This window comes from Stenella coeruleoalba, assembly GCF_951394435.1.
Source record: "Stenella coeruleoalba genome assembly, chromosome: 14".
NCBI lineage: Eukaryota > Metazoa > Chordata > Mammalia > Artiodactyla > Delphinidae > Stenella > Stenella coeruleoalba.
The window spans coordinates 84,512,370-84,537,656 of record NC_137160.1 but is presented as its reverse complement, the minus strand read 5'-3'; the positions used below and the strand labels follow the sequence as shown (position 1 = coordinate 84,537,656).

Here is a 25,287-nt window from a genome sequence, read left to right as displayed (position 1 = left end):
TGTAAATAAGTTCATCTGTATAATTTTTTACTAGATTCCACATATAAGTGACATGAATCATATTTGTCTCTGACTCACTTAGTATGATCATCTCTAGGTCCATCCATGTAGCTGCAAATGGCATTATTTCATTCCTTTTTATGGCTGAGCTATATTCCATTGTATATATATACCACATCTTCTTTATCCATTCATCTGTCGATGGACAGTTGGGTTGTTTCCGTGTCTTGACTATCCCAAGTAGTGCTGCTAAGAACACTGGGGTCCGCGGATATGTCTTCTTTAATGTACTCTTGCAAAATGATTAATCAGATGTATTTAACTCACTCAAATGGGCAATGTTGTCATTCCTCCTTCCCGTCCCCACTTTCTCACCCAGCACTGATGCTGTGACTCACTGCTGCGTTGTCCTCCATGGTGTGAGGTCCCTGCTGTTCGCTCTCCCAGTGCTGGGCCAGCCAGGGGGCCTCCAGATAACGTCACCATGACTGGCCTCAAACTGTCCCCTGGAGACCCCTGGGAGATTTTCTTTGCAACATAAATATTCCCAGGAGCAATACTCTCAGGTCGTAAGTGTATTTAACGTCTCCGTTCTCCTTTTACATTTGTTCCTGAATGTTTGCTAAGGCTAGGGAACAATTTTTAGTACCCAGAAAAGCATTCCAGTTCAGGGTGGGGTGGAGGTGTGTACATCAGTTGCTATATCCTGCTAGGATTGCCTGAATGAGCAAATAAAAATATACAATGCCCGGTTGAATTGCAGATAAGCAACAACTCTTTTTTGTTTTTCCTTTGGTGTGTGTCCCAAATATTGCACGGGACATACTTACACTAAACAAGCATTTGTTGTTTATCTGAAACTCAGATTTAACTGGGTGTCCTGTATTTTACGTGGCAACACTACCTCCAATCAAACAATTAAATTCAAGATTGTATGACTCTCCTTGGACTGGGGAACAGAATCATGGAATCAGCATTACAGGTCAAGATTGGGAAAACTCCACAAATGCTTGGTTGGAAGTAATGAAATACATTTAGGAAGTCCGTACAACAAAATTACCGTAAACATTTATTAAGCTGTAATTTTCACAATATTTTAATTCTGTTCTGAAATCGGTCTACAAATATCTCTACATAACACCAAAGCCAGTGATTTAATAAATAAGAGGGACGTACGGATCGCTCTGCCAAAAAAATAAGCCTTATACATTTATGTCTATTTATGATATTTGTAGAATCAGTTTCCCAAGGCTCATGAAACTAAAGTGCGCACACACCACATACGCACACACACACACCACTATATTCAAATCAAGTGGATTTATAGTATCAAATTAAATGCTACGTAAAATTTATAACCAGATACACAAAATACAAGTTTGACTCATGAATACGCTGTGGATGATGGGTACCATACCTCACAAATATGATTTCCAGTTAAGAGGGAAATAATTGCTTCGCTGGATTTTAAGTGAGAGCTAATCACCACCACGAGAAATCAAGTTAATTACAGTATTCAAAGATTTAACACACATGCGGATATTAAACTGACACTACAATAAAACCTTTAAGTATGCAAAAAGACATTAGAACATATGGTTCATAATAACATTAGCTGCCGCAGATCTTCAGTAGACGGTGCAAAGGACGATCGGCTTTTTACGCCACCACCAGGGAAAAACTGGTCCTGGGGTACCTCCTACCTATCAAGGAATCAATGAAGAGCAGAGCACAGAATCGAGTACGCTGGACAAGGTTTGTTTATCCCCGATACTATACATCATATTGCTGGTCATCCAATACTAATTTTAAGGGTACTGTATTAGATCCTGCAAAAATATATACTTCTCTTATTCACAAGTGAGGAGGGAAGGTTCAACGACTCAAATGGCCATGAACAAAAATGATGATGTCTTATTTTAAAAAGCTGGGGGAGCAGGTTGACACCTTTAGGACCTTAAAGAATTCCTTTTGTTTTTAATTTTCTTTGGCCGCGCCGAGCAGCTTGCAGGATCTTAGTTCCCCAGCCAGGGATGGAACCCGGGCCACGGCAGTGAGAGCACCGAGTCCTAACCACTGGACCGCCAGGGAAGTCCCAGGCATTCCTTTTAAAGTGAGCTGGCTGGATGGGAGAGCTGGTTTTTGGATTAAATCAGCCAATTCAAAACCCATCAGGGAGAAGTGCTCAGGTGTCACGTTGTAAGGCAAGTATCATTCCTCAAAAGCATCTTAAGAAGCAGCCGGAAGCACAGAGATGAAGTAAAGTGGGATTCCCACTAGTGAGAAGGTGTCTTCGCCATGTTTCAGATTCTGCACTGGACATCTGACATGTTATTCCTAAGCAGAAGGCTGCTGAATCACAGGGCCAGACTAACGACCAAAGTGATTTGCATCTTTCCTGCAAGCCAGCCCTCATGGGTGCGCAAAAGTCCTATTATAACCCTCCCAAGCACTGACCCCATCCTACATGTTCACCCTTAGTTCCAACAGGTGATGTCCCCAACTAGCTACTTCCCACCACAGTCAGAAGAGCACAGACCCAGTTCCCCTCCGTCTGCTTCCTGACCCTGCGCGTATCAGGCTTCCTGTGGTCCCACGTGGCATGGTATGCTTGTTGTCTCCAGGAAACTGTGGGTATTAAAAACCTTCTTCCAACGGCACTAACCTCTCTCAGTGCTGTCACTCGGTCACCTTCATAAGTTAAGACCCCTGGCATAAGTCACAAGGCTAGCTTTCAGGAAATTCTGTTGCTGCACTTTGCTACCAGAAATGACGTGGGGTACAAAAACAAAAACGAGCAAACCAAAAAATCCGGAAGGCAGGTAACGCGGATTGGTACTGGAAAATATATTTACAGAAGGCTGATGTGCCAGGAAAGCATCTTTGCTAGGATGTCAAGGAAGAGATTGCTCCAAACATTATCCCCAAACACCCACAGAAATCCAGCAATCTGGAGGTAGCTGGTCCTTTTTCTCTTCTGGACTATTTTCTGTTCTCGGTATTTACTGTGATACTGAAGCACTGGGCAATTAACATTGACGACTTGAAGGTATCTAAAAAACTGAGTCTTAACCAAAACAGAGATCCACAGTAGTTTTCGTCAGGATGTTTACATACCACGTTGAAGGATGTGTTACACTAATATATTCAACAGCCCTGAAGATATAAAAAAGGTTTCTCTTCAAGGTATGAGATATGGTACAAAAATACATTTCTCCATGTACAAAAGAGAGAAAAAAGGAAGAGATGAGGAAGGAAGCTTACCCTACAAGCTTCCATGGAATGGAGAAAGCAAAAAAAATAAAAAACCCGAATTATTTGGGGTTAAGAACACGCCCAAGCAAAAGTCAAATTTACGCATTAAAAAGCAGGCGTTATTCAGATTGAACATCCATGATTTCTATCAGAATTTCAAGGACTGTTCTACGCTGAAGTGATACCTCTAGTGAACTAATTAACTATTTAACTTTTGTTAAAAATAAAGACATCATTCCATCCCTTTGAGCGTACTGAGCTCTAAAACTGGCTTCACAGCCTACACTTAGCCAATCTGGAAAACGAGGTGCATATTCTCGACGGCAATCTCCAGTTGATGCTGTGGCCTGAGTCCACCAGCACCTAGACACGTGAGCCTCCCTCGATCTACTAGAAGTTAAAATGGTTTTCCTGCCTGGATCTCGGTATAGCACAGTGCCCATCAGGTTTCCATGTGTGAGGGTGGGTGAGAGAACAGAGTGGATGTTAGACCCAGACCAGTAATTTAAGACTTAAAAGCTTTGCGCAGAGAATGTCAATTTCCCTTCTGGCTAACAGGAGCAAATACCTAAATATGCCAGATACACAGAAGCTAAATGCACAAAAGGAAGGAGGGCAAAGATGAACTCCCTGGAGTTCTTCACACCCTGCGCTAAAATAGATTTGTCCGTAAATATCTGACAAAACTGGAACGGTTTCAATGCAAAAAACACGGGGGTCAAATGCCCATGGGTAAAGATTCGCCCAAGCAAATTCTACAGAACATGGTTTCAGGAAGCGAACTGAATGCAGGAGAGTTTGGGTCCCGTTATCGTGCACCTTAATAACAGAAGTTTCATAAACATCCTCAGAAAACATTTGCTTCCGTTTTCCAGGTACTTGTAACCCCAAGTAAAACGTCACAGAAGGGCGGCACAGGAGGAGTTGGCAGGCAGCTGAGTTTTCCCCCAAATGATACCTGGACCAAAAGGTCTTGGTCCTACCTGATCTGACAGGGGTCTCTGCAAACCTGCGTAGAGGGGCTCCTGTGAGGGGGCTGCCAGGGCACGACGCAGGTAGACAGGGAAAGACAGTCACGACCCCTGGCAGCATCCTTTCCTTGCTCTCCTGTGCTTGTTGGTAGCCAGAAAGGGGCATCTCCACTGGCCCCTGATCCAAGCCTTGCAAAGCCCCCTTTGTCCAGGACCCCACAGCTGTCTGCCCTGCACATACCTCTCTCTGCCCCTAGGGACCAGCTAAAAATGAGGTCACCCCAGACTCCAGGCAAAAAGCACCTAACACATGTACCGTAAAAATTTCAGGAAAAATAATTCAGATCTTCTCCAAGTCTGGCTTATTCCTGCTTACTGTTCCTGAGAATGCGTTATAAGCAGCAACAGACTCGAAAATGTTATTAGCTGCTATTGGTTTTCCTTCTAAGGTCCTGGGTCACCCAAAACCGAGATGAAACAGATAAACAAAAAACCCCAGCGAGTGTATCTTTCCTGTATCAACCTAGCTGGCAAATGGCGAAATTAGGACATCAAATAGATTCCTGAATGAGCTCACCCAGGCGGCTCCCGGCATCAAACCCCAAAGACATTTCTTTGCCCGGTCCTTCAATTTCCCTTTACAAAATGTTGAGGTTAAGATACATCAAAGTACAGAAGGGGGGAAAAAATCTTAGGTTTTCTACAAATAGTGATTTCTTCATTTAGAAATAGGATTGAAGGGGGCTTGGCTGGGGTCACTAGGATCCAAAAGATGTTTAGTTTCATCCTTGAAACCCAATGGCCCACATTCAGAAGCGACAACATTCATGAAATCGACATCCACGAAAAACAACGCGAAACGAAGGTCACAGCTTTGGAACCTGAAAAGACTGCACACAGACCTCACCCACCAATCCCTACGCTGCAAAAACAAATCTTGCCTTGAAACTCTTCCAAAAGGTCGAATTAGCAATTTCTTCCCCTCCATGTAAAGTTTTAAGTTTATTAAAACTTAACTCCATCTGCCTGTGTTAAAAAACCTTACAAAAGGTGTATTTAAATGCTTGAAAAAATTAACTTTATGCTCTATGCACAGATAAACTTCTCTTCCTGTACAGCTAATATGGTTATATCCTTTGTTTAAAAAAGATTTTTTTCCACTAATGACACTTGGTGGGTAGTTCTACACCAACGATCTTGTCCCATTCTTCTCGGAAGATGTCCTAAGAGTTGACACGTGGCTGGAAACACCCTCGCAAAGCGCCACTCTCCTGCTCAGACATGTTTATTAAGATTGTTTGGGGTTTGGCGTTCTTTTTTTTCTTCTTCTTTTTTGCTTCCGGAGAGAGGGCGCTGGGAGGAGGGGACCCGGCCGGCTGGCTGGTTGTCACTTGCCGTTGGAGCGGTCAAGACTCTCCAGCACTCGGTTGAGACGGATGTTGAGCAGTCTGACCTGGTTCTCCAGCTGTTCCAGCTTCTCCTCCACGCTGGGGCCACTGGGGCTGCTACGCCAGTAGAAACCCATGGGCCCGGTCATGAAGTAGATGGCCACCACGAAGCACAGCGGCAGCACGGCGTTCTCGGGCTCCCCCTCGTACTTGTGCAAGATGTACACGCACGACATGGAGAACAGGATGACCCGCACCACCCAGAAGAAGCGGCCGAACACCACGTGCAGGACGCTGAAGGTGAAGCCCAGGGTCAGAGACAAGAACCAGTAGGCCAGGAGGACGACGCCCACCAGCAGGAGGGCACGTGTGGGGCTGTTGGCCACCGAGCTTGGATTGAAGTACTGGGACAGGTTCGAGACTGCAGGACAGAACAGAGGGACAGCGGCCGGTTACACGGGGTCAGGGGGTTCTCTGCAAGCTGGGGATGGGCAGCTCAGCTCACTGGCTGCGCCTCTGCTACACCCAAGGAATTAAAGTTGGCTGCCTCATTAGCCTTTATACCAAGTCCTGGGAAAAGACAGGGCAACGCGGTCATATCGTGGGTTTGAAACACCTTTCAGGTGGGGCGGAGCCTGAAAACTGGCCTTCAATTTCCTTTCTTCCTGTCTTCCATAGTAACAAATGCCCAGCGTTAGGCTGGGCACACGGCTGCCTAGGATAAGGGCGTTTCCCAGCCTCCCTTGCAGCTACATAACTAAGCTTTGGTCAAGGAGAGGTAAGCAGAAATGTTTTGGGGTGGCTTCCTAGAAGTAGTGGGAATATGCCCTTTATCTCTTCTTCTTCTGCCTGCTGGAATGTGGATGTGATGGCTGGAATAGAAGCAGCTGTCTTGTGTCATGAGGGAAGGGAGGTCACGTATTGGGGAGCAATAAGATGGGAGGGGCCTCGGACCCGAGGAGAATGTGCTACAAAGCCACCTACCTGCCTAACCACCTACCTGTGAACTTTCACATAAGAGAAATAAGCTTCCATCTTGTTTAAGCTGCTGTTATTTGGGGTCTCTGTTACTCACAGTCAAACCTAATTGTAACTGGTACCCACACATGAAGTTCCATCTTAAGAATGGAGTGAGGGCTTCCCTGGTGGTGCAGTGGTTGGGAGTCCGCCTGCCGATGCGGGGGACATAGCTTCGTGCCCTCGTCCGGGAGGGTCCCACATGCCACGGAGCGGCTGGGCCCATGGGCCGTGGCCGCTGGGCCTGCGCGTCTGGAGCCTGTGCTCCGCAACGGGAGAGGGCACGGCAGTAAGAGGCCCGCGTACCGCCAAAAAAAAAAAAAAAAAAAAAGAATGGAGTGAAATGGAAGACTTGCATCTTCTGTGTGCCTGACTTAAGAAAATTTTCAAATAGAAAATTTCAAAGGATAGTAAAATAAATACTCCTATCAAAACCACCTAGGTTTAACAATGGTTAACATTTTGCTCCATCTCTAGTCACATACCTTTTTTTTTTTTACCAAACCATTTGAAAGGGGCACACATCCTACTTCAGCATGCAGCTTTCTTTCCTAGTTTTACTGAGATATAGCTGACATGCAGCACTATATAAGTTCAAAGTGTACAGCATGGCTTGACTTACATATATTGCGAGATGACCACAAGTTTAGTTAGTATCCATCACCTCATACAGATACAAAAAAAAAAAGTTTCTTCCTTTTCCTGAGAACATTTAGGATCTACTAACTCTCCTGATAACTTTCAACTATACGGTACAGCAGTGTCAGCTACAGTCACCATGTTGTACATGACATCCCCAGGACGTATCTATCCTATAACTGCAAATTTGTACCTTTTGACCATCTTCCTCCAATTCCCCTGCCTCCCACTTGGTGTCTCTGGCAACCACAAATCTGATCTCTCATTTTATGAGGTTTTGTTTTTTTTAAATTCCACATATAAGTGAGATCCTACAGTATTTGCCTTTCTCTGACTTATTTCACTTAGCTTAATGTCCTCCAGGTCCATCCACGTTGTTTCAAACGGCAGGATTTCCTTCGTTTTATGGTTGAATAATACTCCATTGTATATATACACACACCAAAAATTCGTTGTTTTTTTTTTTTTTAATTTTATTTATTTTTGGCTGTGTTGGGTCTTCGTTGCTGCGCGCGGGCTTTCTCTAGTTGCGGCGAGAGGGGGCTCCTCTTTGTTGTGGTGCACGGGCTTCTCATTGCAGTGGCTTCTCTTGTTGTGGAGCACGGGCTCCGGGCGCACGGGCTTCAGTAGTTGTGGCTCGCAGGTTCTAGAGCGCAGGCTCAGTAGTTGTGGCGCACAGGCTTAGTTGCTCCGCAGCATGTGGGATCTTCCCGGACCAGGGATCGAACCTGTGTCCCCTCAACCGGCAGACAGATTCTTAACCACTGTGCCACCGGGGAAGCCCACACCAAAATTTCTTTATCCATTCACCTGTCAATGAACACTTAGGTTGTTCCCACATCTTGGCTATTGTAAATAGTGTTGCAATGAACATGGGTGTGTAGTTATCTCTGTGACAGGGTGTTTTTGTTTCCTTCAGATATATTCACAGGAGTGGAATTGCTGGATCATATGGTAGCTCTATTTTTAATTTTTTTTTTTTTTTTGGCCACACTGCATGGCTTCTGGGATATTAGTTCCCAGACCAGGGACTGAACCCGTGCCCTTGGCAGTGAAAGCGTGAAGTCCTAACCACTGGACTGCCAGGGAATTCCCTATTTTTAGTTTTTTGAGGAACCTCCATACTGTTTTCCGTAGTGGCTGCACCAATTTACATTCCCACCAACAGTGTACAAGGGTTCCAATTTCCCCACACCCTCACCAACATTTGTTATCTCTTATCTTTTTGATAATAGCCATGCTAATAGGCATGAGGTAATTAATATCTCATTGTGGTTTTCTGTTTGTTTTTTTTTTTTTTGCAGTATGCAGGCCTCTCACTACTGTGGCCTCTCCCGTTGCGGAGCACAGGCTCTGGACGCGCAGGCTCAGTGGCCATGGCTCACGGGCCCAGCCGCTCCGCGGCACGTGGGATCTTCCCGGACTGGGACACAAACCTGTGTCCCCTGCATCGGCAGGCGGACTCTGAACCACTGCGCCACCAGGGAAGCCCTCATTGTGGTTTTGATTTGCATTTCACTAATGACTAGTAATGCTGAACCACTAGTAATGTAGTATTGATACATTTTCTTGTACCTGTTGGCCGTTCATATATCTTTTTAAAAAATTAATTAATTAATTAATTTTTGGCTGCATTGTGTCTTTGTTGCTGCGCCTGGGCCTTCTCTAGTTGTGGCGAGCAGGGGCTACTCTCTGTTGCGGTTGCGCGGGCTTCTCATTGCGGTGGCTTCTCTTGTTGCAGAGCACGGGCTCTAGGCGTGCGGGCTTCAGTAGTTGTGGCATGCAGGCTCAGTAGTTGTGGCTCATGGGCTCTAGAGTGCAGGCTCAGTAGTTGTGGCGCACGGGCTTAGCTGCTCCGCGGCATGTGGTATCCTCCCGGACCAGGGCTCGAACCCGTGTCCCCTGCATTGGCAGACAGATTCTTAACCACTGCACCACCAGGGAAGCCCAGGCCTCCAATTCTTATTAACGATGGGCCCCTTTGTGCCAGAGCAGAGCCAAGTCCGAGGTTGCAGCCTGGAGGAGGTGGGCAAGACCCCACTCATGGGATCTCAGAAGGGAGATGCGTAACACACGCACACGGAAAGGAGATGTTACAGCTGAGGGTGAGAACTGAGGACCAGGTTCCTCACACAGGGTAGTCAGGAGGGGCCTCTTGAAAAGGGTGTCACGTACCAGAGACCCAAGCATGGGAAAGATGGGATCAGGCAAAGGGCTGGGAGGATCACCCCCAGCAGGGAACACCTGGAGGGACTAGAAGGTACCAAAGACCCCAGCGTGTCCAAGAACAGGATGGGGGCTGGGCAGATCCTTGCTGCTTGAAGTGTCCTTGGTGTGAACCTGGTCGATTCCAAGTGCAGCAAGAAGTCGCTGGGCAGCTTTAAGGACAGTGACCTGACCTGCCTTCTTTGTTTTTTTTTTAAATCACTACTATAAAAGCAGTAATAAAAAAAATTGCTCTGGCTGATTTGCTGAGAAGGGACCCTAGTTAGGAGCTGTGCAGGGAAGAGTTCACCCAGCAGGCCTGAGGCCACTCTTTAGAAACACCTGCTGGCAAGGTGGGCCCTTGGCTGGCATCTGGGAACTTGGATTTCTGGAGTGTGAGGTTGTGATGCATAATAAGAAACATGTATTTGGTGTCCATCCCCATTTCTGGCACAGACTCCTAAGACCCTTGGAATTCCCTAAGTGACAACTGCAATAAAAGTGTCTTGGTAATTCACAGCCCCTTTTACCCACACCTGCGCTTGTTAATCAGCTGATTCTGGAAAGCCTCTCAGGATGTAGGCTGGTTGCCAGGGGAACCAACCAGATGATTAGAGGCTTGGGCCCTCTAACCTCCAGGAGGGGCTGAAGGTTGAATCCATCATCAGTAGCCAAGGAGACAAGAGAACTCAGAACTGGAAGCTCCGAGTCCCTGCCCACCAACCCTGCCCCACGCATCTCCTTCACCTGGCTGTTCCTGAGTTACATCCTTTCATAATAAACCCGTAATCTAGTGAGTGAGTAAACAGACAGTGAGTAAACTTTCCTGAGTTCTGCAAGCGGCTCTAGCAAATTAATTGAACCCACGGTGCGGAGGGGTCGTGGGAACCTCTGATCTACACTAGTCTGTCAGAAGCCCGGATCTGTGACTGGTGTCTGAAGTGGGGCCGATTGTGGGACTGAGCCCGTGACCCGTGGGATCAGATGCTACCTCCAAGGAGATAGGGTTAGAATTGAGTTCAACTTGGGGGCTCCTGGTCAGCGTCCTGGAGAGCTGAGTGAATTGCATACACATTGCAGTGAGGGCTCCCTCCTCTCAGCAAGAACAGGGGCTCCCTGGCTTGGACGTTTTTACAATCAGTGCGGTTCACGCTGACATCTGCTTTCCTTCGGGGAGTCGGGAATTTGGAAGGTGCAGGCAGAGAGCGCCTACATGACCAGCTGCCAATAAACACCCTGGAGGCTGAGCCGCTATTGGGCGTCCCTGGTAGATGACACCTCATTCGGGGAATAAAGGGTATCCTGTGTGACCCCCCTGGGAGAGGGCTCTGGGGGCCTGTGCCTGGTTCCCCCAGACTTTACCCCGTGAGCCTTTTCCCTTTGCTGACTGCTTTGTGTCCTTCACTGTAATACACCACAGCTGTGAGTACGACCACATGCTGGGTCCCGGGAGTCCTCCTGGAGATGCACAGAACCTGGGGATGGTCTAGGGGACCCCGACACAGACTGCTGCAGGCTTCCTGGAGAGAGGCAGCAGATTGGACCAGGGCCGTGAGCTTGAATTCAAAGGGTTCCAGCAGCTGCCGTCCAATTCCTAGACCAGGGCAGCAACCCCCTGGGGGGTCGCACATCGCTCCTTCAGCCCTTTTGATGATTGTGTGAGCGCCGCATTCCCTGAACTAAATCCCTTTCTGTCTAAGTAACTGGAGTAGCTGGTCACGGACTCCAACAACCTAGAGACTCCACCTCCAGTCCCCGAGGTTTGCCTGGGGGCACACAAGTTGGCACTGCCCACCTGCACCTTATCCTAAATAGCATCTGGGAATCTCAGCTATTTACACACGCAACAATGACAATAAAAAAGGTCCTCTCATATCCTCACTGCCCCCCTAGTTTTCTCTTGTGCCACCCGCCGTGGGTACCACTCCCATAATTTGACCAGCACCAGAATGAAACAGTGCCTTCAGATGAACGCCCCCCACACCTACCGTCAAGTCCAAGGACGTCCAAGAGCTCTGCCCAAACTTTCCACAGGGTTTCCACAAACATGTCCACTCCCAGCACGAACCTCTCGGTCAGCCTCGTCAGGAACTGCAGAAACGACAGAGAGATCAGAACCGACCCGGCCAAAGCTCCCTCCTGCCTAGTCCGGCCAAGCTTACACTTGGAGGAGAAAACACTGCTGGCCGATGACGAAGGCCACCCCAGGGCTGGCCGAGTAGCCCAGGGGACTGACGGAGCTCGGGACTAAGTGTCCAGGTGCCAAGAACCAAGCGAATCTAGACAAATCTGCCTCCTACGGGGGAAGGGATGCATCGGGGGAGCCGGGAGCTCTCGGCAGAGCTGCTCACTCCACCTCCCATTCCTCCTGGAGTCCTCCTGGAGCCCTTCTAGGTCGACTCTTTTGTCAAAGTCTCTGCCTGATTTCTCATTTTTAAACAGTGGGAGGTGCTGCAACCAACCTATTTCCCCCGGAGGCTGGGACATTGCTGCATGGGAGCAACTCTGAAGGGCGAGAACTGTGGTTCTCACACTCAAGTCCCATCAGCATCTCCCTAGCGTGTGCAAACAGTAGAGAGAGGCCACGTCCATCCCAGCTTTAAGGACCCAGGGCTACTGAAGCTCTCCGGGGATGAATATGAGGTGCAGCTTCATTTCACTGTATTTAAAAAAAATATTTATCTTTTTGGCTGTGTTGGGTCTTAGTTGCGACACGTGGGATCTTTTGCTGTGGTGCCCGGGCTTAGTTGCCCCCACGGCCTGTGGGATGGAACTGGAGTCCCCTGCATTGCAAGATGGATTCTTAACCACTGGACCACCAGGGAAGTCCCATTTTGCTGTATTTTTTAAAAATAAGTGATATTAAAAAAATAATAATAGTAAGTGATATTCTCGGACTTCCCTGGCAGTCCAATGGTTAGGGGTCTGCGCTTTCACTGCTGAGGGCCCGGGTTCAATCCCTGGTCAGGGAACTAAGATCCTGCGTGCCGTGCAGTGCGGCCAAATTTTTTAAAAAGTGATATTCTATACACATGGTATAAAGTCTCACTCCCCGCAACCCAAACCCCCTTCCAGTGGCAGCGCTGTTACCACTCGCTTGTGGATCCTCTCTTGGATGCACCGGGTGAGGAATGGCAGGAATATTTCCCCCATAAACGGCAGCATATGTATACAGTTCTGCCGTGTTTCTCATGGAACGCTCAGCCTCGATTATTCAACTTCAGGCAGGACAGAGAGGCCTCATTCTTTGCAAAGATGGCACACCTGCAGCTGCTTATCCAATCCCCTATGGATGGGCGCCCAGGTTATTCCCAGCTTCCCAGGGGGACCAGAGTGTTGCAAGGCTCACGTGTAGAGGTTAAACGCCTCGAAGTGAATTGGTTACAGCATTTAAAATTGGATATCCTGGTTGGAGCCATCCTCCAGGACAGGGGGAAAGAGGAGTAGTGTTGAATCAGTGGCCGGGAGAGCAAAGGATGCCATTGACCTCTGTGCTACTGCTGTCGCTTGGCTGACAGCATGCGGGGCTGGGAGCTTAACTGTCTGGGTTCAAGTCCCAGGTCTGCCCCTTATTTGCTGGGTGGCCATGGGTAGAATACATATGTGTTACATACCAGGGCTCCACCTGACAAGTGGAGTTATTAATAGTACCCATCTCAGCTGGTTGTTGTGCGCGTTAAACGAGATTTGTGTGAAATGCTTTGACGCACCCAACAGAGGTTCAAAATGTCTACTGACATCCGATTTTTTTTAAAATTTATTATTTACTTAGGCTGCGCTGGGTCTTAGTTGAGGCATGAGGACTCTTAGTTGCGACATGCATGGAGGACCTAGTTCCCTGACCAGGGGTTGAACCCAGGCCCCCTCCAGTGGGAGAGCGGAGTCTTACCCACTGGACCACCAGGGAAGTCCCTGATCTTCTAACAGAAGCTTTGGCCCCAAGACTCTTCTGCAAGGACATCATCCTTTTAGCCTTAAATTTCCTAGCTGCAAGCACCAAAGGGATTTGTATGTTTAAAGACCACATGGATAAACCTGACATATCCACACCATGGGATATTATTCAGCCATAAAAACGAATGAAGTACTGACACATGCTTCGACAAGGATGAAACTTGAAAACCTTACACTAAGGACAAGAAGCCAGATACAAAGGACCATAAATTGTGATTCCATGAATAGGAAATGTCCACAAATACAGGAAATGTCCACAGTAGGCAAAGCCATAGAGACAGAAAGTAAATTAGCAGTGGCTGGGGTTAGGGACAGAGGTTGAGAGCTAAAGGATTTCTCTTCGAGGTGATGAAAATGTTCTACTGTTGACTGTGGTGATGGTTACACAACCCTGTGAATATACGGAAATGATATATGAACGATATACTTTAAATGGGTGAACCGTATGGTATGTGAATTATACCTCAATAAGCTGCTCTTTAAAAACTGGAAGGGTACTAACATAACATCGTAAATCAACTGTACTCCTATCTAAAAAGAGGTTTTTTTAAACTGGAAGAGTAAAAAGAAATAATGGAAGGGTTGATGTAAAAAAAAAAAAAAAAGGAGGAAGTATGTGTGTCTGAGAGAAGAGAGGGGCACTGTCCCTCTCTTTGGCAGGGGTAGGTGGGTGAGGGGATTTCAGAGAATGTATCATCACCTGGAGAGAAGGCACACTGGTGTTGGTTTAGTTATAATTCTTTTTTGGTTAGAGATTTACTGACATATCATTTACATACCATAAAGTTCCCGTTTTTAAAAGGTACGATTCACAGCTTCCTTTTAGAAATTCCCCATAATCTAACGTTAGAACATTTTCATTGCCCCAAAAGGAGTCTTGTCCCTGTCAGCGGTCACTCCCCATCGCCTCCCACCCCCAACCTAGGCAACCACTAATCTCCTTTCCATCTCCATGGATTTGCCTTTCCTGGACTTTCCATACCAGTGGAATCAGGCAATCCGTGACCTTTTGTGCCTGGCTCCTTGCACTCAAAATAACATTGTCAAGGTTCACCCGTGTTGCAGCATGTATTGGTACTTAATTCCTCTTTCTTGCCAAAGAGCATTCCCTTTCAGGGATCTACCGCGTTGCTGCTCCTGTCGTAATTCTTTAAAGGACGCGTGATTTGTACACGTTTGCCAATAAGTAGCAACTTGTACATTTTGTTCAAGTGGAGGAAAGAGGAAAGAGCTCCACACCAAAAGCTACCGGGCTTTTCAAGGGCACCAGCTCTCCTAGAAAGGGTGCGAGGAAGTACTTATCTGGGGAGGAAGAGACAACAGTTGCTGCTGTTGCTGACCCTGTCTGTGCCTCCACTTTCTCAGCTGTAAAATGGAACTAAGATAAGACAGCCATAAGAACCTGTGAAGGCCTCAGGACACGGGAGCTACTTGGGTTGCTTGTGTCAGACCCGAGGATTTGCTGGGTGGCAACCCAGCGCTCCCAGCGAGGATGGAGGTCCGGCCCTCTCTCCAAACGGAGCCATCCCCTTCCCACCTAACAAACGTCTTCAAGCAGGTGCTCAGAAACCCACAGGCCCAACCAGGGTCTGGCCTGGCTCAGAGGAAAGTCAGGCCCACCCTGGGGACCGGCCAGGGCAGGAGAGGGTGTTGCAGGGACAGACCCATTGTGGGCCTTTTGGACTGAGCGGTGGGAACCACACCTGCTCTCTGCCCCGGGGCTAGCACCACTCACTGTGGCTTCCCCTTGGGCAATGTGACTCCTTGGCTCCCTCGTCTGTGTGAAGACACAGGAGCCCTCAGGGAGTGTTGCGGGCTGCACCGTGTTCCTCCAAATCTCAGCAAGGGTGAAATGGGATCAGTATGAGGGACCCTGATCCAACAGGACTGGTGGCCCTACAAGAAGAGATGGGGACATAGACACATACAGAGGAAAGACCACGTGAGGACACAGGGAGAAGCCGGCCATCTGCCAGCCAAGGAGAGAGGCCTCAGGAGAAACCGACCCTGCCAGCGCCTCGATCTCAGCTTTCCAGCCTCCAGAACTTCCAGGTGATACATTTCTGTGTGAGCTGCCCAGGCTGCGGTCCTTCCTCACGGCAGCCCTGCCGACTAAGACGGGGGATCAGCGGAGCCCAGAGCCTGAAGCAGTTCACAGAAATCAGGTGAAAAGCTGAACCTACGGCACAGGTTGTATGTTTTCTACAACCTATAAAATATGGCCAATATCTTATAATAACTCTCAATGGAGTATAACCTGTAAGAATTGTGAATCACTATGTTGTACCCCTGAAATTTATATAATATTGTACAATTTGTATAATATCGTACATCAAGTATACCTCAATAAAAATTTTAATAATAAATAAAAAATTAAAAAAAAATAAAATAAAAATAAAAAATTTAATAAAATTAAAACAAAACAAAACAAAACTTGGGAGTTCCGTGGTGGCCTAGTGGTTAGGGTTCTGCACTTTCACTGAAGAGGCCCGGGCTCAATCCCTGGTTGGGGAACTAGGGAACTAAGATCCCACATGTGCGCAGCAAGGCCAGAGAAAATAAATAAACAAAAATGAAGAGAGAGAGAGACTGAAAAGACAGATCAGTGAAAAGGCAAGTGTAGCCTTTGGATCCCAATTCAAACAAAGCAGTTATGCATAAAGACGTTTTGAGTCGATCAGGGAAATCGGAAAATGGACTTGGGTTGGTTATTAAAGAATTGTCGGGGCTTCCCTGGTGGCGCAGTGGTTAAGAATCCGCCTGCCAAAGCAGGGGACACGGGTTCGAGCCCTGATCCGGGAAGATCCCACATGCCACGGAGCAACTAAGCCCGTGTGCCACAGCTACTGAGCCTGTGCTCTAGAGCCCGCGAGACTCAACTACTGAAGCCCGCGTGCCACAACTACTGAAGCCTGCGCGCCTAGAGCCCCTGCTCCACAACAAGAGAAGCCACTGCAGTGAGAAGCCCACGCACCACAACGAAGAGTAGCCCCTGCCCGCCGCAACTAGAGAAAAACCCACGCACAGCAACGAAGACCCAATGCGGCCAATAAATAAATAAATAAATAACTTTTAAAAAAAATAAATTAAAAAAAAAAAGAATTGTCATGAGCTGTGACGATGGTACTATGGCTACGATCTTTGCAAAATGTTCACCTGTTAAAGACGCAGACCGAAGTATTCAAAAGTAAACCATTATGTCTTGGATTAGCTTTAAAATACTATGCCAGGCTTCAAAAACTTTTTTGATGGGGAGAGCAATGTAACAAAAATGGCAAAACTGAGTGATGGGTACTGGGGTTCATTATACATCTCTTTCCCCGTTTGTATCTGTTGGACAATTTTCAGGATGAAAAGTTAAAACGAGGGAGATTCAGGTGAACCAACTCAGGAGGCCTGCGGCCGTGGCCATGGCTATGGGAGAAAACACAATTACTCCAGCTCAGGGTTTCATCACCCTCCTCCTAAATCTGGAGGACGTCCCGCATCCTAAGTTCTCCTCGCCCCTATCATCCCCAGGCACGTGCAAACTGGCTCCCAGGAAATCAGGCTGTAAGGGCACATGTGTCTTCACGAACAAGGCAGAGAAGGGGCGAGTTTCTGCAGTTCAGAGGTGGCCCAAGCATCTGAGGAACACAATGAGAGATGCAGGTTACGTGAACTGAAGGTGCTGGAGCACACGTGCAGACCACCTGCACGAATGAATTACAAAGCGGAAAAGGCACCTCCAGGATGGAAGGCCTCAACTGAAGATCAAAGTCATGGGACAAGCCGACGCCCTGTGCCTTGATGTGTTGCCCCAGCAAGGACACAAGACGCTCGCGTAGAATTCCTGCTGGAATCGCAATTCCTCAATCTAACCCTGGGGATGCGATCAGCTAAGATGCATCGTGCGAAAATGCAAAAGTCAACTGGCCTGTCCCAACCCCACGGAGATACCATGTCAGCCCCACTAAAGTGTCCACACTAAAAGAGACAGACAACTGTCAACAGATGAATGGAGACATGTGGTTCACGCACACACATACCCCGGAATACTACTTGGCCATAAAAAAGAAAGAAATGTTGCCATTTGCACCAGCTTGGACGGACCTGGAGCGTACTACGCTTAGTGAAATGTCAGACAGAGAAAGACAAAAACTGGGGCTTCCCCGAAGGTCCAGTGGTTGAGACGCCACGCTTCCTGTCAAGCAGAAACAGAAACATAGATGTAGAGAACAAATGTATGGATACCAAGGGGGAAAGGGGTGGTGTGGGAGGAACGGCGATTGACACATACACACTATTGATACTATCTATAAAACAGACAACTGATGGGAACATACTGTAGAGCACAGGGAACTCTACTTAATGCATGTAGTGTCCTAAATGGAGGGGATGTGTGTATATGTATAGCTGATTCATTTTGCTGTGCAGTAGAAGCTAACAGAACATTGTAAAGCAACTATACTCCAATAAAAATTAATTATAAAAAAAAAAAGAGGGCTTCCCTGGCGGCGCAGTGGTTGAGAGTCCGCCTGACAATGCAGGGGACACGAGTTCGTGCCCAGGTCCGGGAAGATCCCACGTGCCGCGGAGCGGCTGGGCCCATGAGCCATGGCCGCTGAGCCTGCGCATCCAGAGCCTGTGCTCCGCAACGGGAGAGGCCACAACAGTGAGAGGCCCACGTACCGCAAAAATAAAATAAAATAAAATAAAATGAGACTCCGTGCTTCCATTGCAGGGGGCGCAAGTTCGATCCCTGGTCCAGGAACTAAGGTCTTGCACGCCGGGTGGCTAAAAAGTTAAGGAGAAAGAAAGAAAGAAGGAAAGACAAATACTGTATGATAACTGTTATATGTGGAATCTAAAAAAATACAACAGTGAATATAACAAAAAAGAAACAGATACAGAGAACACACTAGTGGCTACCAGTGGGGAGAGGGAAGGGGGGAGGGGCAAGATAGGGGTAGGGGTTTAAGAGGTACAAACTACTGTGTATAAAATACATAAGTTACAAGGATATACTGTACAGCACAGGGAATACAGCCAATATTCTAAAATAACTATAAATGAAGTATAGTCCAAAAAGATATTGAATCACTATGTTGTACACCTGAAACTAATATAATATTGCAAATCAACTATATTTCAATTAAAAAGTAAACTAAATAAAATGCATCCAAGGGGTGGGGGGAAGACAAGAACATGTGTTGGCGAGGATGGGGAGAAAGGAATCCTCATACGCTGCTAGTGGGAACGTAAAATGGTACAGCTGTACAGAGGTTCCTTGAAATGTTGAGAGCTACCGTATGACCCAGCAATTCCACTCCTAGGTACATACTCCAAAATACAGAAAACATATATTCGCATAAAAACTTGCACATGGGGCTTCCCTGGTGGCGCAGTGGTTGAGAGTCTGTCTGCCAATGCAGGGGACACGGGTCCGTGCCCCGGTCCGGGAAGATCCCACGTGCCGCGGAGCAGCTGGGCCCGCGAGCTATGGCCGCTGAGCGTGCGCGTCCGGGGCCTGTGCTCCGCAAAGGGAGAGGCTGCAACAGTGAGAGGCCTGCGTACCGAAAACAACAAAAAAAAACCCAAAAACGTGCACATGAATGTTCAAAGCAGCACTATTCATAGAATGCAAAAAGTGGGAACAACCCAAATGACCATCAACTGATAAATGGATAAATAAAAAGCCATAAGAAGGTATGAAATACTGACACAGGTTACAAAAGGGATGAACCTTCAAAACATGATGCTGAGTGAGAAAGCAGCCAGATGCAAAAGACCACACTGTATGATTCCATTCGTAGGAAACGCGCAGAACAGGCAAATCCATGAAGACAAAGAAGATGACGGGTTGTCAGGGGCTGGGGGAGGTGGGGTGACTGCTAATGAGTGTAGGGCTTCTTTGGAGGGGGGTGAAAATGTTCTAAACTTGACTGTGGTGATGGGTGCACAGCCCTGTGACTATAATAAAAATCACTGAACTTTCAGGGAATGAATTGTATAGTATCTGAATTACAGCTCCCTAAAGCTATTTAAAAAAAAAGACATAAATGGCAATGTCGTAAAAGCCTCCCTTACCCCCAGATGGGTGGAGGGACTTTGACAGACTAAAGGGAACTAAAGAGACAAGCGTTGATTGGGTGCTGGCTTTTTTTTAAAAAGCTATAAAGGAAATGCAAATATGGGCTGTATATTACAAAATATTATTGTACTAAATTTAAGTTTTGGGGTGGAGGGGCCACAGTATTATGGTTTTGTAGGAGAAAGTGTCATGATGTCTGCAATTTACTTTCAAAAAAAGTGTGTGTATGCGTGTGCCTGTTAGTGAAAGGGAAACAGTTTGGGGGGGAAGATGGTGAACCCAGGTGGAGTTTCTAGTTGTTCCTTATTCAATTCTTTCAGCTTTTCAAAATAAAAACGAAATATTATTTTGATTGTGGTGATGTTTTCAGGGGTATATCCATATGGCAAAATTTACCAACGTGTGCACTTTTGTCCCACTTTAAATATGTGTAGTCTATGTCGACTACCTCTCAATAAAGCTGTTAGAATGTTGGTGGGAAAAAAAAAAAGACTGGAAAGTGTCAAAGTTACTCTGCTCAAAATATTTGCTTACAAAGCAAAAGAATGTAAGCCTCTTAAAAAAAAAAAAAAAAAAAAAAGACCAACAGTTCAATAATGGCAAAGGAAAACAAAAAGTAGTTCCCAGAAAAGAAGACGCCAATGGATTCTGGATAAGTGAAAAGACCAGATATCTCACAGTAAAATAATAAAACCAAAAAGTTTACTGACACTTCGTTGGAGAGGGTTTGGGAACCAGCCCTCACACGTATGATGGGAGTATAACTGGAAAGCAACTCAGTAACATCTCTCAGTACTAAAAAAGTACGTGAACTGGAACTGTGCATAAAGGACACGGCAATCAAAACTAATTTACGCTGTCGGAGTCAGGAGAGGGGTTGTCTTGGGGCAGGGGGATTTCGACCATACTTTTCTAGGTCTACATGCTGGTCACATGGGCGTGTTTGGTGTGTGACAATTCATTATGTTGTATAACTTACACAGAAAAGTGCACCAATTATATTTCAATTAAAGATTTTAAAACGCACAGATCCTGTGGCTCAGCAATGACGTTTCTAACAATTTACAGATGAACTTGTCTAAGCGCGCTCCACAAAATTTATACAGAAGGACCGTGACTGCAGCCAGGATTCACGTGGCAAAAGACAGGAAACTAGTGAGACACTGGCCATCAAGAGTAGGTTGAACGACGGTGCTTCCTTACACTAAATTACACCAGGCGAATCCTTCTTATATAAATATCTTCTACCATTTACTAAATGCTTATTAAGTGCCTGATATTGTACAACCTGACTAATCACATTCAACCCTCCAATTTACCTCCTTTGCACAAATGAGACACACAAAGGTCAAGCAACCGGCCCAAGGTCACAGAGCTAGTGAGACGCAGAGCTGGGATGAACCCATGTCTGTTGGAGAGCAAGGCCCATGCTCCACCAGAAGAAGGTCAGGGGTTAACTTTAGACAAGTCCTAGATAGAACATGGAGTGTTTCATTAAACGCCCTCAAACTTCACAACCCACTAAGCAGGTCTGGCTCGCTGAAAACTACAGTCCCTAGCAGATCCAGTTTCTTTTAATTAAGATTAACAAAACAATCTCCCCCAAGACTGGCCGGTCTAGGCTACACTAGGCAGGAAGTATCGGGGCAGCCTCATTCTAGATGCCACAATGATTAGGGGGATCAGGAAGGGTCATGATGCTGGGAGACCAGTGAGGGTACCAGTGTGGTCCCTAGACCCACTGTGCCTGGTTCAAATCCTGGCTCTTCCACCCAGTCGGACCTGAAGCCGGTCACTTCCCCACTCTGTGCCTCAGTTTCCCTATGTGTAAAATGGAAACATTAATAGTACCTACCTCACGGGCCTGTTCTAAGGATTAAGTGAGTTACTCTACCTATAAAAGGACTTAGAACATTGGACCACCTATTTGCTAGAAGGGATGCTGCCCAGTTCATGAATTGCTGAATAAAACCAATTAGATCGTTTTTAAAAAGGCGCATTTGGGGACTTCCCTGGCAGTCCAGTGGTTAAGACTCTGCGCTTCCACTGTAGGGGGCTCAGGTACAATCCCTGGTCAGGGAACTAAGATCCTGCATGCCTCTCAGCCAAAAAAAAAGGAAAAAAGGTGCATCCTAAACAAATAAATTAGTATTATTGTCATCTCTACTGAAGGCACAAAACTTCATTGACCAAAAACTTCAGTTCTGACCTCGAGATTCTCAGATTCTTTGCCAGAATACAGCTGTCTTATTGGCACCAACCCATATTAAACTCTTAAGTATCTATTTTGTATTTCACGTCTGCGGACCTTATATTCTCAGATAGGACCGTAGGCCAAGACATGGGTTACTTGTGCTTACCCTCCTCAAAAAAAGTCTCACTTCTTTTTGCTGTAAAAGGAATGATTTCTGCCTTGAAACGGCTCAGGCACATGGCAGGAGGGAAGTGCAGATTCACCCTTCACACTCAGGCAGACTGGATGGCCACCTTTCTGCACTCAGGTGTTTTTGTTTTCTCCCTCCGTGGCCACCTACAAAGAGATCCCGCCAGAACCCCCAACTTCTACGCAGGCTCAGAACACCCATAGGAGATGGTAGTCAGAAGTTAGTTTTCCCAACAAATTAACTTGTATTTCACCTCATCCAATTAGAATATCCAGCCAATCTGATTTGGGCTTTAATGTTCTTTTCTTTCCCCTCCACCTCAAGCACCAGAAAACTTTTTTTAAACCCTGAAAGCCCTTTCAGCGGGGCTTCGCAATGTTGATTTGCTCCTTGGCCAGGATATTAACTAACAACAGTAGCTCACACTGATTCTGCCATTACTCTGGGCCAAGAAAGTACCAACGATTCATAATTACAAACTCATAACCAAGAGGATATTATCATTAGCCCCATTTAAGGAATAAAGAAACGGAGGCTCAAAAAAGTGAAGCCACTTGCCCAAAGCTATCCAGTAAAAGCTGGAACTTAAACCCAAACTTCTCTCCGCTCCAAAACCCCAGGACTGGTGCAGAGCAAAGGAACTGGTGCAGAGCAGTAAGGGCTGCACTCAAGGAACCGCCTGACCACAGGTAACTGTCCCCCTGTTCACTTCCCCTTTCTCGGGGGACTTTTACCCCGAATGGCTACCGAGGGCAAAGAAGGGAGAAAGAACTCCCTGCGCTTCTCCGGAGCGCTCAACACCATCCCCAGGGGTCTGAGGCTCCTCAACAGCTCCAAAGTAAACAAAACGTTCCAAGTGAAAGGCCCAGCACACAGTAGGTGCTTAAAAGGGTTGTTACGGTGCCAGGTTGCCAAAGCAACAGAGCAGACTGCATTACTCCCATCCTTAAAAAATAATTTAAAAAGTAAAAAGCCTAAATATCTTCAAAGCAGAAGAAGGAGGGCCTCAGGTGCTCAGGGGAAATGGGTCGGGTGCAAGGCTACGGGAAATTCGGGGTTGCTGGGGAGAGCGCAGCAGCGTGGGGACAGGGCGCGGGCGCTGGCTGGCAGGGCGCCCCCCCGCCCCTCCCCCCCGCACCGGGCAGCCGCCACGATGCCTGGCTCACAGTAGGCGCTCATTCAAACGTGTTGAATGAATGAATGAGAGGCGCGGCCGGCGTCAGCGCCGCCCAGAGGAGGCTCGGGCCGCGCACCCCCGGGGGCAAGGTCCAAGGAGAAGTACCGCGTGGCACAGAGGGCGCACCGAGGCCCTGCGCCGGAACCGGCCCCCAGACCCGACGCTGGCTGGGCAGGGCCTGGGCGGCAGGCGGAAGGCTCCGGGGCTCAGACCGGGCTCCCCCGCCCCAGACCCGGGCCCCCCTCTTCCCGCGCCCCGGCCGGCCTGCAGCCCCGGAGGCCGCGCACGGCCCAGGCGGGCCCCGGGTGCGCGGCGGCTGCGGCAAGGTGACCGCGGGCGCGGGCGCGGCGCCCACCTTCTGAGCGGCGCGCACGTTGTCCTCGCCGAACAGGCTGCTGACGCTCTGCGAGAAGGTGTTGACCGTGCGGCGGTAGCTGTTCTTCTCGGTGCCGCCGCGGCCCCGTGCCCCTTGCACGCCCGGGGCCAGCAGCCCGAACAGCAGCAGCAGCAGGAACCCAGCCTGGGCCCGGGGTCCGCCCGAAGACCGCGCGCCCATCCTGGGGCCGGTGGGATGCGGGGTCCGGGAGAAGGGTGAGAGCCGCACAGTGGGACGCCGCGGCTCCGGCGGGGACCGCGTTGGCGCGCTCGGTGGCCAAACACCGCACCTCTGCCCGCGCTGCTGCCGCCGCCGCCGCCGCCGCCGCGCCACCTGCCCCGCCCCGCGCGCACAGGCTCGAAGGCCCCGCCCACGCCGCGCCCCGCCCCCGGACGCGGGACCCGCCGGAGACCTGGCCGGAGCGCCAGAGGAGGCTGTGAGGTTGATGATCTCCACGCCCCCACCGCCCGGAAGTCTTCCCTGACCTGGCGGGGCTTTAACCTTTTCTTTTTTAAAAAATAATTTTTATTTTTAACTTTTCTATAAAAAGCAACCCAAGCTTGTAAAAGTGGAAACAGCCCCAACAAGGACGAGTGCAATTGATTGGAAAATATGAACTGTAAACATTTTGTATATCGCTGAATTTATAATGACACCCCAAAATTGGCCACCGTTGCCGATGGCATGGGCACGAGCTTATTCATTCATTCTGAAATGTTTAAAAGAAAAGCATTAAGCATCCCTCCTGCCCTTCTTCAAAGAACTCTATTTCAGAGTCACAAAATAGTCGAGAACCGAAAGTTCTTTTTAGGAAAGTCCCGCTAGTAAATGAGGAGGGAGTGAAAGAGATTAGAAAATTAGAAATTAGAAAATCCGTTTGCACTCCTTAATGAAATGACAGGTCCAGGCCACAATCATCAAGACACTAAAACCAAAAGGTGGCAGGTCGGTGGGGAACTTAAAAAAGGAGGGGCCAAGTGGTCAGGACCTGGACCCGCCAGTCTTAGTGGCAGAAGTGCCAGCGCCACCTATGATGGATTCTTGCCAAACACTTTGTACCCAAACTTGATGTGGCCTCCACATCTAACCAACAGTTTACAGGAAATATGGGGGATGGAGGAAAAAAATTAGAAGCAGCAGAAGCAATCAGCTAAAGCCAGAATGTGGAGCATTCAACAGGATTAACGACCCAGTTTCCTCAATAAGTAAATGACATAAAAAATAAAAGCAGGGGGGCTTCCCTGGTGGTGCAGTGGTTGAGAGTCCGCCTGCCGTTGCAGGCGAAACGGGTTCGTGCCCCAGTCCGGGAAGACCCCACATGCCGCGGAGCAGCTGGGTCCGTGAGCCATGGCCGCTGGGCCTGTGCGTCCGGAGCCTGTGCTCCGCAACGGGAGAGGCCACAACAGTGAGGGGCCTTGTTTGCATCCTAAATCAAACCATGTCTAACCAGACATTTTTTGAGACCACCAGGAAAATAAAACTTAACTTTTGTCAACCCAAAGAGTGAAAAATTGCCTCTTTCTGAACTTACATTTTTCTAGATTCCTGGTGAGGTTTTTATATATTCACTGGTCTTATACTTCTTTTTTTTTAAGGAAACTTTTTTTTATATTGAAGTATAGCGTACCAACAGAAAAATACACAGATCATAAGGTGCCTCTCCATGAATTTAAATGACACACAAGGTGACCAGCACCCAGGTTGAAAAAAGGAACATTACCAGCTTTGCAAAACGGCTCCCTTTGCCCTCTCCCATTCGCTATGCCCCCTCCAAAATTTAGGGGATTCATTTTGCCTGTTTTTGAACTTTATGTGAATTGGATCATAAAGTATGATCTTTTGTGATTG

The 25,287-nt window shown here is 47.7% G+C and overlaps 1 protein-coding gene across 1 annotated transcript; it reads right to left on the bottom strand.

Annotated features, from left to right (window-relative positions):
• Positions 1-1,046: 1,046 nt before the first annotated feature.
• On the bottom strand, positions 1,047-23,752 carry BRI3BP (BRI3 binding protein). Its single transcript, XM_079941779.1, has 3 exons — positions 23,419-23,752; positions 11,464-11,566; positions 1,047-6,035 (listed from the first exon to the last, which is right to left on the bottom strand). The coding sequence occupies exons 1-3, from the start codon at positions 23,617-23,619 to the stop codon at positions 5,614-5,616; spliced, it is 726 nt and encodes a 241-aa protein (XP_079797905.1). The 5' UTR covers positions 23,620-23,752; the 3' UTR covers positions 1,047-5,613.
• Positions 23,753-25,287: the final 1,535 nt, after the last annotated feature.